This window comes from Heptranchias perlo, chromosome 8 (assembly GCF_035084215.1).
Source record: "Heptranchias perlo isolate sHepPer1 chromosome 8, sHepPer1.hap1, whole genome shotgun sequence".
Lineage (NCBI taxonomy): Eukaryota > Metazoa > Chordata > Chondrichthyes > Hexanchiformes > Hexanchidae > Heptranchias > Heptranchias perlo.
Window position 1 is genome coordinate 32787536 of NC_090332.1, and position 12433 is coordinate 32799968.

Below are 12433 nucleotides of genomic sequence, written 5' to 3' on the forward strand. Positions count from 1 at the left end.
CAGCCTACAATCCAACCACTTTAATAACCTCATCCACCTCCTCTTCATAACATAATAGAGGGATCCCCTTTGGAAAATCCACAACCCCAATGCAAAGCAGTACTTTGAGCAGAGCTGAGTAAAACTAGCAGCAAAAGTCCTGACTGAATTTTGAAAGTACTAAAGAGAGATTGATATGCATGCAAAGCAACTCCAATCTTCAGTAACTCACAAAATTGGCTTCTTCAATACCTTCTTGCAGTTCCGACCACCACTTATACAATGGTGGTAATTGTTTGGGGGCGCAAGTTGGGGAAAATGAGTCGAGGTGCTAGTACAGCCCCCAGGGCACCACATACGAGGTGGATTGGGCTCCCAGCAGACGTTAAAGGGGACTAGTGCTTTTTCGGGGTGATAATTCAAATCCAAAGTGTTTGCAGCAGATTTGAGACAGTAGCCACTAAGAACCCATTTTAGTTTATTTACCACCTCAAATCCACCCCCAAATGGGTGGTGATTCAAAGGAAAATCCAGGCCCTGAAGTCAGAGACTTAAGAGCAGCAAATCTTTCTCTTATGTTTAAGGGGCAGGCCTGGGCTTCAGTGAAGGTAAGCACAGAGAAACAGACACCCACTTTGGGAGTTATGCAGACTCCCTGAGCTCAAAAATATTAACAGGTCTTGTTGAAGGGCATGTCACAGCAGGTAGAACCCTTTCTTTTGGTAATTTTGAACTAAAGGTCAGAGACTACAGTAACCCACTTTTGACTTCACATCCTGCAATGAATACTTACGTGACTCAAACTCACTAACAGTCAGTAATTCCTCTGAAGGTGTTTTCTCAGGGTGCATTTTCTATAGTAAAAAAGAAAATACAACAGAATTTAGAAGTGTATTTATTACAGCAAGGATTTAAAATGGTAAAAACCAGACAGATGTTGTTTTAAAACAAAAATTAGTCTATTGACATTAATGTTAAGTTCCAAAATTAGTTAGCCGATATATACACAAGATTGAAGGAGAGGGCCTGGCAAGACAGAGCCAAATAGTGTTCTTGGTGCCTAGTTACTTCCCAGATCACTCACATTCTTAAAGCTGCAGTGTGTTTCCCAACACGTTCAGGCAATCAGAGACCAGTTATAGTCTCCTGTCCTCGGTACATGTCATGGTGCTATACTGCATTAAAACTTTTTTTTTTAAGTTTCCCAATTTAAAACATTTTGCTAGGTACTGTACTCATCTCCTGTAAGCTTCAAAACAAAAAAAAACACAGGTGAGATAGAAGCAAGGCCCTGCCTATAGTTGAATTACTGACACTATAGGATGCCAGAATATGCACTAAAGCTTGTCCCTTTGAAAAGCATAAAGTTATTAGTTTTTAATCTTATCTTTGCTGAAGTACAGTTCCAGGGATGCAGCTCATCCTCCAGTATGTCATCCAAGTTGCCTATGGTTTAGATTGAGTATTGTACTCCTTACAATTGCAGGTCTTTGGATATTCAAGAAAGAGCAATGGAACCAGCAGCACCATAATAAATCTGAAAGTTTAATTTTCACAACAAAGGAGCAGCGAGTGGGAGCTGAACAGAGTTAACTGGGATTCAATCAAACCTACCCATTGCAGTTACAACCATATTCGAGGTCCCCAATCCATCTATTATATTTAGGCTTATGTAAATAAATATTCCAAAAGGCTACTAGTTATGAAACAGCCAACAGGAAGAACTAGCCCCCAAATCAAAGGTCAAATGCGATCAGATTGTTAATCTAACTATGATCACAGAGCTGGTTCTAAACAGGGTCATAAGTTTTTATTTAAAATGCAATGAGTGCTCTAGATTCAATATTTAATTTTATGTCAGAGTAAGTTTTTTTTAAAAAAAACGTTGCCATCCATACCAGTACCTTAAAATGGAGACGTTATTCAGTGCTGCAAAACACCATTGTGTCTCCAAATAAATATTAATTGGATGACTAACTAGCAAGCATTCATTCATTCAGTAACGGACAGACGGACGCACGCACACATACATCTTTTAATCCAGCCATACTGACTTTTTTTTTGGTCCCGTCTCTCGCGCCCCCCCCCACCTCCCTATTTTCTCCCTTTCTCTCATGAAGACAGCGACTCACACTGGGATACAGTTCATACAGTCAGCCTCCAGCATCTCACCCAAGGGTCTATCCCAATCTGGACAACTAATTTAAGCAGACTATACTAAAAAGGGAGAGAGGGAATCCTATACTCACTAGACATCAACACGCGTGATCTTTCCAAATAGTGATCACGCACTGGAATCCCAGCCAATTTCTAACCACTCTCCACAACCATTCCAAGCTGAGAGTAGCTAACACAGCAGAGATAGTAAGCAGCCCAGTCAGATCTCCAAGTATTATTACTCCACAGCTGTTGCCGTTTTCCCAACTGACGATGTCAATAATATGGTTTGTCGGTTCATCCATTAGTCATCTCACCTGTTGGACCAAGATTCTTGCCACCAGCCTGACTGTCTCTGAGGGGTTCCAGTTCTGTCCAAATTTGCTCATGGAAGAACATTCCAGTTTGTGCATTGCCCAGTCAGCTTTCTGCAAGATGGAAAAAAAAAACGATACATTTCAAAGTTAATAAGATCCCAAAACGTAGGAACATTTTAATTAGAGACTCACAGCACTGGTCTAATTAAAGCAGAATTCCAACATAGCAAATCAACTCAAATTCATTTATACTACAAGGAGTTCCCGATTCTATACTTACAAAGAAATCTGCAATGCCTGATAAACCTACTTATCACTCAAGTCACATCCTGAAGAACAGGTGGGATGAATTTGTGCTCTTAATCCTATTCCCAAAGTGTGACCTTTACATTGTGGAGGGGTTAGTGGAGATCATGTTACTCCACGCAAATTAGTGTGAGAATCCCAACTTTGCAGCAGTCAATTACAAAGCATGCTAGAGGCTAATCAGTACACTCCACCAGGATTCACCACAGGGAGCATTTACAGTACGGGAGCAACTCAAACTATTCAATTTTATTGCCTGTAGAGAACTTATTTCCTCCTCCAATTTTCTCCCTTTATCTAGCCTCATGAAGCAATTTATACTGCAGTATGGCTCTAGAGCAGTGATGGTCCTCCAATGCACAAGATTTAAGTGGCCACTAACCTTCTGTGAACCTGAACAGAGGACCTTTTGATCATGGCCACCATCACAACAAAACCAATTGCTGTCCTCACCTAGTGTCCACATAAGGCCGGTTCTGACATAAATCATTGGATGATCAACAGCAGCAATCCTGCTTATCATCTAACCTCAGGATGCTGAGAACTGGGGGATAATGGAGAATGTGGTGAGGAGGGAGGAAAGTGGACGAGAGGGGATGAAGGAGAACTACTTGTGCCACTAGTGAGTTGGGCTTTGATTCACCTATTAGGTTACAAAGTCTTCCTCATTCATGGGGTATCCTTCATACTTACTGTAGATCTTGCACATATTCCATTTTTAAGTTACTAATTAAACTATAATCAAAAAAAAATCTATAATACAACCTGTTGTGGAGATAAATTAATACGTTGGTATCGAGGTGTAGCTAAGCTCACTAAAGTTGGCAGTGTTTAGAACTATATTACCAGTGTTGCAAGATCCATGTGATCCAAAAATACTGACTCTTGACCCATGTAGAATGCTGCACTTCAGATAGACTTGTCTCCTCCTCCTCCTCCTCCTCCTCCTCCTCCTCTCTCTCTCCCCCTCCCCCCCCCCACCCCATTACTCAATGCACCAAATCTTCTGTTTCAGGTGGAGATAACAGCAGCTCTTAGAAATCTCATGCACTCATGTCGTCTTACAATAGACTATTTGACTATTGAGATTCAATTGAAGATTTAATAAAAATCAGCTTTCTAATATAGATTTCCTACAAAAGTGCCTTTAAAAAGCCCCAAAAGCTGAACTTCATTAGTGAATAGCAAACATTCCACACTGTACACTTATCAGAAACCCAACATAAACTGTGAACAAATGTACAAAGATATCCGAGTAACAACCCTTCAACTCATGGAGTTACCTCATTGGCAGGTTGGGGCCTACCAGTGTTATAATAAAATTGGTCTCCAATTTATTTTGGTCAAAAACTCTCCTCCGACCTCCCCCAAGGTGTGCATTCCTCATCAGGGTACAAGTCTATGGGTAACTTACCCAAGTGACCATTATTCCTGTGAGCCTTAACGTTGATTCGGACACCACTGCTGACACTCAATCTGTTTTGCACATGCTAACATAAAGCAGCAGCATCTACTTGGAGCAGTCAAGGCAATTTCACAATAAGTTTCCAAATTAAAGCCTACCATATTCCACAGGAGGAGAGGGTCTTTCAAATCTTTGCCTCGATTTTCACCAGAAATTTAACTAGACCATCCATAATCAACGCCGTGGCTACAAGAGCAGGGCAGAGGGACATGCTCTGCAACAAGTGGCTCATCCCATGACCCCTCAAAGCCTCTCCACCCAGCTACAAGATTCAAGTCAGGAATGCAATAGAATACTCTCCACTCACCTGGATGATTGCAGCCATAACACTACTCAAGGTGCTCAACACAATGCAGGACAAGGTAGTCCACTTGATCAGCACCCGACACTCTATTCAACCTCCACCACCAGCTCACTCTGGCTGCAGTACGTACAATCTAAAGTCTGCACCACAGCAACTCACGAAGCTTACTTTGACAGCAACTCCCAACTCTGTGACCGCGACCATACCGAGAAGGCCAAGAGCAATAATGTCATGGAAACATCATTCTCCCCAAGTCACACACCATCCTAACATGGACATATAATCGCCATTCCTTCAACATCACTGGGTCAAAATCTTGAAATTCCATACTTAACACCATCAACACAAAAACTGCACAGGTTCAAGCAGAAGGCCCACCACCACCTCAGGATGGGCAATAAACATGGCCTTGCCAGGGAGTGCCCATATCCATATATGGAGGGGAAAAAAAACATACATCTGCAGGGGCCATACAGTATGCAACAAATCAGAACTCTCAAAACTAGACCACAACAGACTAGCAATTAATTAGACAGGCATTATAAAAACCACTAAATGTGCTCCAGACAACTCCATTGCTGATTAGGGCATTTTGAACAATACAAAGTGCAAGCACAAAAATATTGTGAACAGGAAAAAGTGACACTGGTTTAGCAATTAAATATAAAGCCAAGATAATCTCTTAATTTTCTTCCAAAATCTGGCTCTCAAGGAAGTTTAGAATTCATGAACAAAAATTCCTTTCAGGCTATTCCACCACAGAAGATATCACGGATAAGCTCAATATTACACCCACTCCACATCCACATCTTCTAACAGAGGAATCTGCTTAACGTTCAATCCACGGTTCATTTTTTCTTCCTAGACTAGGGACACTAAGATCAATTGCAACATACCACTGTGGTCGGCGCTGAGGTTGGCTAACTGAACTGGTTTATGTAGCACAGTGCCACACTGGCTCCTACATTTACCAAATGGAGCTACTCTTACATGCCCCAAGTTTTAATGAAGAGTGATACAAAAACAATGGCGTGAACTAAGCTACTGTTGATATGTCACTGGCACACTTTTCCCAATTGTAAAGCGACATCTATGTTTTGACAAATACTGCAGATCACAGACTTGACTCTTACCTGGCAGGTTACATTGCAGTAGAATGCTAGTTTACAACGTCCACACTTTGCCAAACCCTCTTTACTGCAAGAGAAAGGAAAACATATTTACTGGGCAGCCAAAGCCATCATCTGGGCCACAGGATTTATAGGAACAGCTCAATAGTAAAACAAGCAATTTGGCATGTTGTGATATCCTAACTTACCAGGTGCAGTACGATTTGCTGCACAGGTATCGTAATTTTGCATAAAGTGCTCCGGAGGCAGTGAAAATGCCAGTTTCCAAACAACTCGTTTGCCTGATCATAAACCAGAAAAAGTAGCTGAGGGCTATAGATTTTGTATAACTCCTCTCCCCATACATAAATTGGGTCAGATTTGCTCTTTAACATCCCCAAACAGGTAGGCTTGGAAACCTATCTAAATAGAGCAGAAATCAAAAAATTATTTGAAGGGTTTCTGATCCAAACGTAGTACTCAGTCACCCACAAGTCCAAATGTCAAAGTTAGTGGTTCACAAACTGTGCTTTGCTTTCCTCCTGTCCCACTTTTTTTTTAGAAAAAAGTGCGAGCCGTGGCTCAGTGGTAGCACTCTTGTCTGAGTCAGAAGGCACATAATCTAGGCAGTATTGCCGTCTTTCAGATGAGATGTTAACTGAGACCCCGTCTACTCACGCAGTCTGACCTAAACACTGTACAGCTTGATCACAACTTCTCCGACTTGCATTCTACTGTTTTGGCCGTGCAGTTGCTTTGTTCATTGCTGCTCTGAATTGAATGGACATGTTGAGCATTAAGACTTAAGACTCCTAGGTCTCTTTCAATGTAATCCATTTTTCTTCCTATGTGCAGACTTTACACTGGTGTGCATTAAATTTCACCTACCATCATTCCGCCTACTTTAAATATTCTCCAACATTAGCACAAGTAACATCCTGTATAAACTGTTTATAATCTACCATCAACACACAACTGTGTTTATACAAATTGTTTCTATTACATTTCCAAATTAGTGATATTTTTCAATTGAATTCTGAAAAACTCTCATAACACACAAATTAACAAAAAAAAACTTAGCGGTGCTGGTCTCGCTAACTGATCAGAAGTTATTTTTGAATACTGTACGGAAGTGTTCCTACAGCAAGACAGGTAACAGTAAACATCCTTGCTCATAGCACCATCGTATCCATTTTCAATATTACGGGATTATCCGATATAGGTGGTAGGAGTGAAATGTTAAAGAAGTGACTAGTGCAGAATTTAACACCTATTCTGCCAATATTGCTGTTTTTGTTCAAACGTCTTTTGTTTTGTATACTGAGAGATGTCATGCTTAGAGTTAATTTCCTCCACTCTGACCTAATCTCAAAAGAGCACCCATATTGCAGCAGTGTCCAACAGGCAGCCAATAGGCCTAATCCCAACTCCTTTCACCCAGCCTCGGCTTCTTATATTAAAGCTGGTTTCAACCACAAATAGTTTCTGTGAAATTGTAATTTTGACACAAGTATCCACACATCAGGAAGGTTGGCCATCCCTGCCCTGCAACACTAGTGTGATATTTATTTCCTATACGAGCCATCATATGAGCTCTCTGATGGAGTTTACCAATTTAGGGCCTGATAATGCTAAAGTGTGTGTCGTGGGTAAATGCCCATTAGGAACTAGATTTCAACAGTCCAAACTCATTTCACATGTGACTTTTTTTTTAAAAACAAAACAGCAGAGATAGACTTTCATCTCATCAGTCTGGGATGAAAGTCAAACCCTGGTCACAAGAGATGAACAGCCAAAGTATAACCTCTTGCATTATTCAAAATCTTACTGAATATAAACTATTTGAAACCTGCGTGCAAACAACACTCAGAAAACACCACATGAACCATGGAGGTCCAAAGCACAAACTTTCCCTCAAGCCTACCAAACATCATGGAATAGAACACATCATGGGGTGGGAGAAATAAATTAAAATGATTGTATCCATAACTTCTAAACTTCAACCCACAGCTATTCACGAGGGGTTGGTAGACTCTGCAGCAGTGAGATTGAAGTGAGAACGCTAGAAACCACAAAAGTCTTTAATTAGGGCAAGTGACTGTGTTGCAGCAAGTCATTTGCCGTCATTCAAATCTATTCAGAAACCAGCATTTTCATTTCTTATGGCATTTTCCCAGCAGGACTCGGGCAACAACCATTCAAGTTTAGAAAATCACTATCAAACAGCACCATGTAATTTGCTCTGTTGTCAATCCATTAGATTACTTTAGTGAACACAAAAAGGAAATCTTATGCAGTAGGAATGAGCATCAAATCCAGTTTATAAATAAAATTATGGCATCTGGTATACACAAACTGAGCTCAGATACACTTAACCTTTTAATTCGAAAAAAGAAAATTAGAAACACCAACACAGCTGCACCTGGGATAAAAAGGGCATCTCCACAGGTACTACTTTTTTTTTTAAAAACAAGGTACCCTGCCATTAGTTTTCGTCATGGGAGTATAGCAGATAGGATAAGTAACTTCATTAAGGTCTAGTAGAATCATCCTGAACCCTGATGGGCTAGTGTTGGAGAAAGAGAAATAAATTGTAAAGTCACTGCAGTAATTAAGTCTGCTACAGCTTCTATAACAAAATCCATTAAAGCGACACATTATTCGACACACTCCAACTTATGCACGGTTTATAGTACCTTTAACCAACAGGAATGCTAAATCCAAAGAACACATTTTTTACATAGTCGCCAGAGATAGCAGAAAAAGGGAAGGGGGAAGGGCACTTATTTCAAGTTGAATATCACCCCAAGAACGAACAAAAACTTGCATTTATATAAGGCCTTTCACAACCTCAGGATGTCCCAACGCGCTTTACAGCCATTGAGGTACTTTGAAGTGTAGTCATTGTTGTAATGTAGGAAAGGCGGCAGCCAATTTGCACACAGCAAGGTCCCACAAACAGCAATGAGATAATGACCAATTATCTTTCTTTTTTAAAGAGTGATGTTTGTTGAGGGATATATATTAGCCAAGTCACTGGGGAGAAGTCCCCTGCTCTTCTTCAAAATAGTGCCATGGGACTTTTTACATCCACCCGAGAGGGCAGAAGGGGAGTCGGTTTAACATCTCATCTGAAAGACGACACCACTTGACAGTGCAGCACTCCCTCAGTACTGCATTGGAGCATTAGCCTAGATTTTGTGCTCTCTGGAGAGGCACTTGAATCTACATCTTTATGTCTCAGGAGTTGAGATTGCTTCTACTGAACCAAGAAATGTTCTATTTAATAATAAATGGTTCATCTTTTAGACCAGAAATGAGAAACATCACTCAGGAATATCACATGAAAAGCCAGCAAGCAAGAGGAGGCTACGTTTCTCCTGTGAACCAAGAACTCCTACTTACAGGATCACCCAGAATGCAGAGCTTAGGCAAAGCACAGAAAAGATGGTACAGTAGGAAATTAACAATACAGGCACGCGGTCCAACACTGTGCTTGATTTAGATTAACAAGTCATTGCATAAAATCAACAAGCTGTGTATAAATAAAGCAGAAATTCTTCAGTAAGGAGTTCAGGCTTTTAGGATTTTCCACTGCAGTTGGCTTAGACTACTCTGCGGTGTAAACACTATATTAAGTTTAAAAAAAAAGTACCTTTTGTATTCCGAACCCTGACAACCCACAGCTTTCTCCAATTATTTCTGGGGGTCTGTGATAGTGGAAATACAAACATTCTTAAAACAGCAATGGAAGAATAAATTCCACACAATGTATAATTAGTGACTCATTACTGTAAATAACAGGAGAACATTGTGTTCCCCGTTGACAACCACTCCACTACTCTTTGCAGCCCATATAATGTATCTAAATTTGGAACTAAGGCAACAATCTGCTTTAACCCTTGAACAGATGTTCCTCCATGAATGCATATCATCTTTTTTTTTAAAATGCTTTTTTTTTGAGTAATTTCTCCCTTCCCTAATACATAATGTGGGGAGCAGTAATTTTAGGCCTCTGCAAATGCGGCTGTGCAATAGGGCTGCAAGGCCGTCTAACTCACCTAATTGTCCCCTCTTTCTCGGCCAGAAGTATGAGAACTCACTACATGGTGAACTGTAACTGCATACCTGCAATCCAATAGTCCTTGGTGCAGCGTATTGTACACTCCTGTGCCACATCACCAGTGCCATCAGTAACACTGTTCTAATGTTTCTTATAGGGAAATCGCTCTCCTGATTAAGTTACTAAATCCACAAATTCAATGCAGTATAAGAGTCATTATTTAATCCAACAAGGATTACTTTACTCAGAAGCGATGAGAATATGGAACTCGCTACCAATGGAGTGGTTGAGGCAAACTGCTTAGATGCATTTAATGGGGAGCTAGATAAGTACATGAGGGAGAAAGGAATAGAAGGATATGTTGATGGGGTTAGATGAAGTAAGGTGGGAGGAGGCTCGTGTGGAGCATAAACCAGTTGGGCCGAATGGCTGATTTCTGTGCTGTAAAATTCTATGTAATTTTATCTAATGCAAACAGCTCAAATAGTGGAGAACTTTGGCTACGATCAGCAATAATAATTTAAAAACACACAAACATGTGATAGAAACAAAAAGAAAACAATGTAAAGTAACAGTGCTTGAAAAAAAGTTATTCCTAGTTTTAAGGACATTTATAAAATTATTTATTCAGCAGATGAAATAGATCAGGTAGATGAGCTAAATGTAGGTGAGCAGAAGTAGACAGAACAATATGATTAGGTTTTCAGATTCAATTAGAAAGGAAAAAAAAAGTCAGTACAAAAACCTAGAACAACAGATTGGATTAGGGCAGAATTTAAAAGACCCAGGAGTGAGCTAGGTGAGGTGGAAGGAGTGATTGGCACACAGGTCTGACTGCAGAGCAAAAGTAGGATTTTAAAAAAAAAGATTGCAAAAGGCAGAGAATAAGTATATGCCATTAAAAAAAGGAAACTACATGTAGTTTTAGAATGCCAGTAGCAGCCAAGGGTGTATGAGGACTATAGTAATGTAAAAAGCTAAAAAAAGAGAAAGTAAGAGGTTAAGAGTGGGATAAGGAAAGCTAAGAGGGAGCACAAGGGAAAAAGATATTTTATCAGTAAAAACAGAATTGTTAAAAACAAGGTGGGACTCCAGAGAGGAGAGGATTGTCAATTGGTACATGATCAAAAAATGGTAGGAAGTACTTTGCATCAGTCTTAACTTTTTTTTAAAAAAAAAGTTCAAAAAAGGTGAATCCTGAATGAGATGAGACATTATGAGGGATAAAAAGGAAAATTTTAGATAATTAGGTACGCTAAAGAAAGATAAAGCACCAGGGCCTGACAGGATCCTGAGGGAGATCAGGGAAGAAATTGCCATGGCCCTAGAAATAATGAGTGTGGAAGTATCCTGGAGAAGCGGAGAGTGAGCAATGTAGTTTAAAATGGGTGACAGAGCTAATACGGGTAATTACGGGCCAATTGCCTTAACATCTGTAATAGGTATTTTTTAAAAGATATATTTTTACTTTTTTAAAAAAAAGTATCACTTATCTAAATAAAGAGAAAATGGTTACAAGTAGCTCACATGGATTTCAAAAAGGGACAATTGTGCTTTAGCAAACCTCAGATTTCTTTGGAGGTGGTAACAGACATGGTGGATTCTCTCATTGTCGTCTCCTACCTATTCTCCGTTTACAACCAGGACATAGCTATCCTAATCTTTGCTATGCCTATATAACCCAAATTTCAGTGTCTATTTTTGAGCACATTTTGGCTGCCACACCAGACCAGAGCCCATTCTCCCTTTTTCATTCTCTTCTGGATCCTCACCTTCCTTATACCCAGTCATGCCTCCTTTCATTCTCTCCCCTCCCCTCCCCTCCCCCCCCCCCCCACAAAATCCCTACCCCCCAACCCTTCACTAATCCTCAACTGTCCTGCCGCTAACCCAGGCTTGACTCCCTCCTTGTTAAGCCCACAGCTTCCCTCTGTGCCTCACAGCATTCACAAAAGGCCCCATTGTCGCTGCTTCCTGATAACCAGCAACCCCATCCTACTGTCCCACCGACCTACCCACCCAGCGCTGCTGCTGGGGGTTAATCTTGCCAACCTCCTTCCCATTCAACCCTCCCACCACTAACCCAGTGAACTTTCCAGTGGATCAACAATGACCGCCCCTCTCCGCATCTCCCTCCAGAATGTCTGTTCACTTCCATGAAGTTAGTGTGGATTGCAATGACGTCATGCCCTTGATGGAAACTTGGCTCATGATGACAACACCTTCCCCCTTATTGAAGCCTCCCTGCCCAGCTATACATTCCACCACTTACCCCACCCAAACTACAGTGACAGTGTAGCCCTCATCACCAAATCTCACCTTGGTATGTCCCCCTACTCCTCTGGCACCTTCTTCTCCTTTGAGCACCTCAACTTGTTCCACCTTCTCACTTCGTCCTTAAAATCGTCGTTCTCTACCACCCGCCCAAGTACCATACCAAGATATCTTCACTGTTTTCCTCCCTCAGCCTCTGCACCGATGACTTCTCATCCTCAGGTGATTGCATCCTCCATCTCAACTCACTGCCCTCCTGTCCGCCCTTAACCTCTCCCTCTATATAAACTCTCCTACCCATATTCACAGCTATGCCTCCAACCTTGCCATCTCACATGGTCCTTCTATTCCCATTGTCTCAATCAAAGACAAGGCCGTCTCTGATCACTTCCTTGTATCCTTCACTATGCACATCCCCCTTCCAATTCCTTCCGCTTCCGCCCCGGAAAATTCGCCCAA

General features: G+C 41.0%; 1 protein-coding gene across 2 annotated transcripts in view; it reads right to left on the minus strand.

The window, feature by feature from the left end:
• Positions 1-12433, minus strand: part of LOC137324525 (N-lysine methyltransferase SMYD2-like) — a 40582-nt gene that overhangs the window by 23640 nt on the left and 4509 nt on the right. For both annotated transcript variants that reach the window (XM_067988920.1, XM_067988919.1), the window contains exons 2-4: positions 5662-5725; positions 2454-2564; positions 773-833 (exon numbers count right to left, since the gene is read on the minus strand). In XM_067988920.1, coding sequence (XP_067845021.1) covers positions 773-833; positions 2454-2564; positions 5662-5725 — 236 coding nt within the window. The remainder of the gene's footprint in view (positions 1-772; positions 834-2453; positions 2565-5661; positions 5726-12433) is intronic.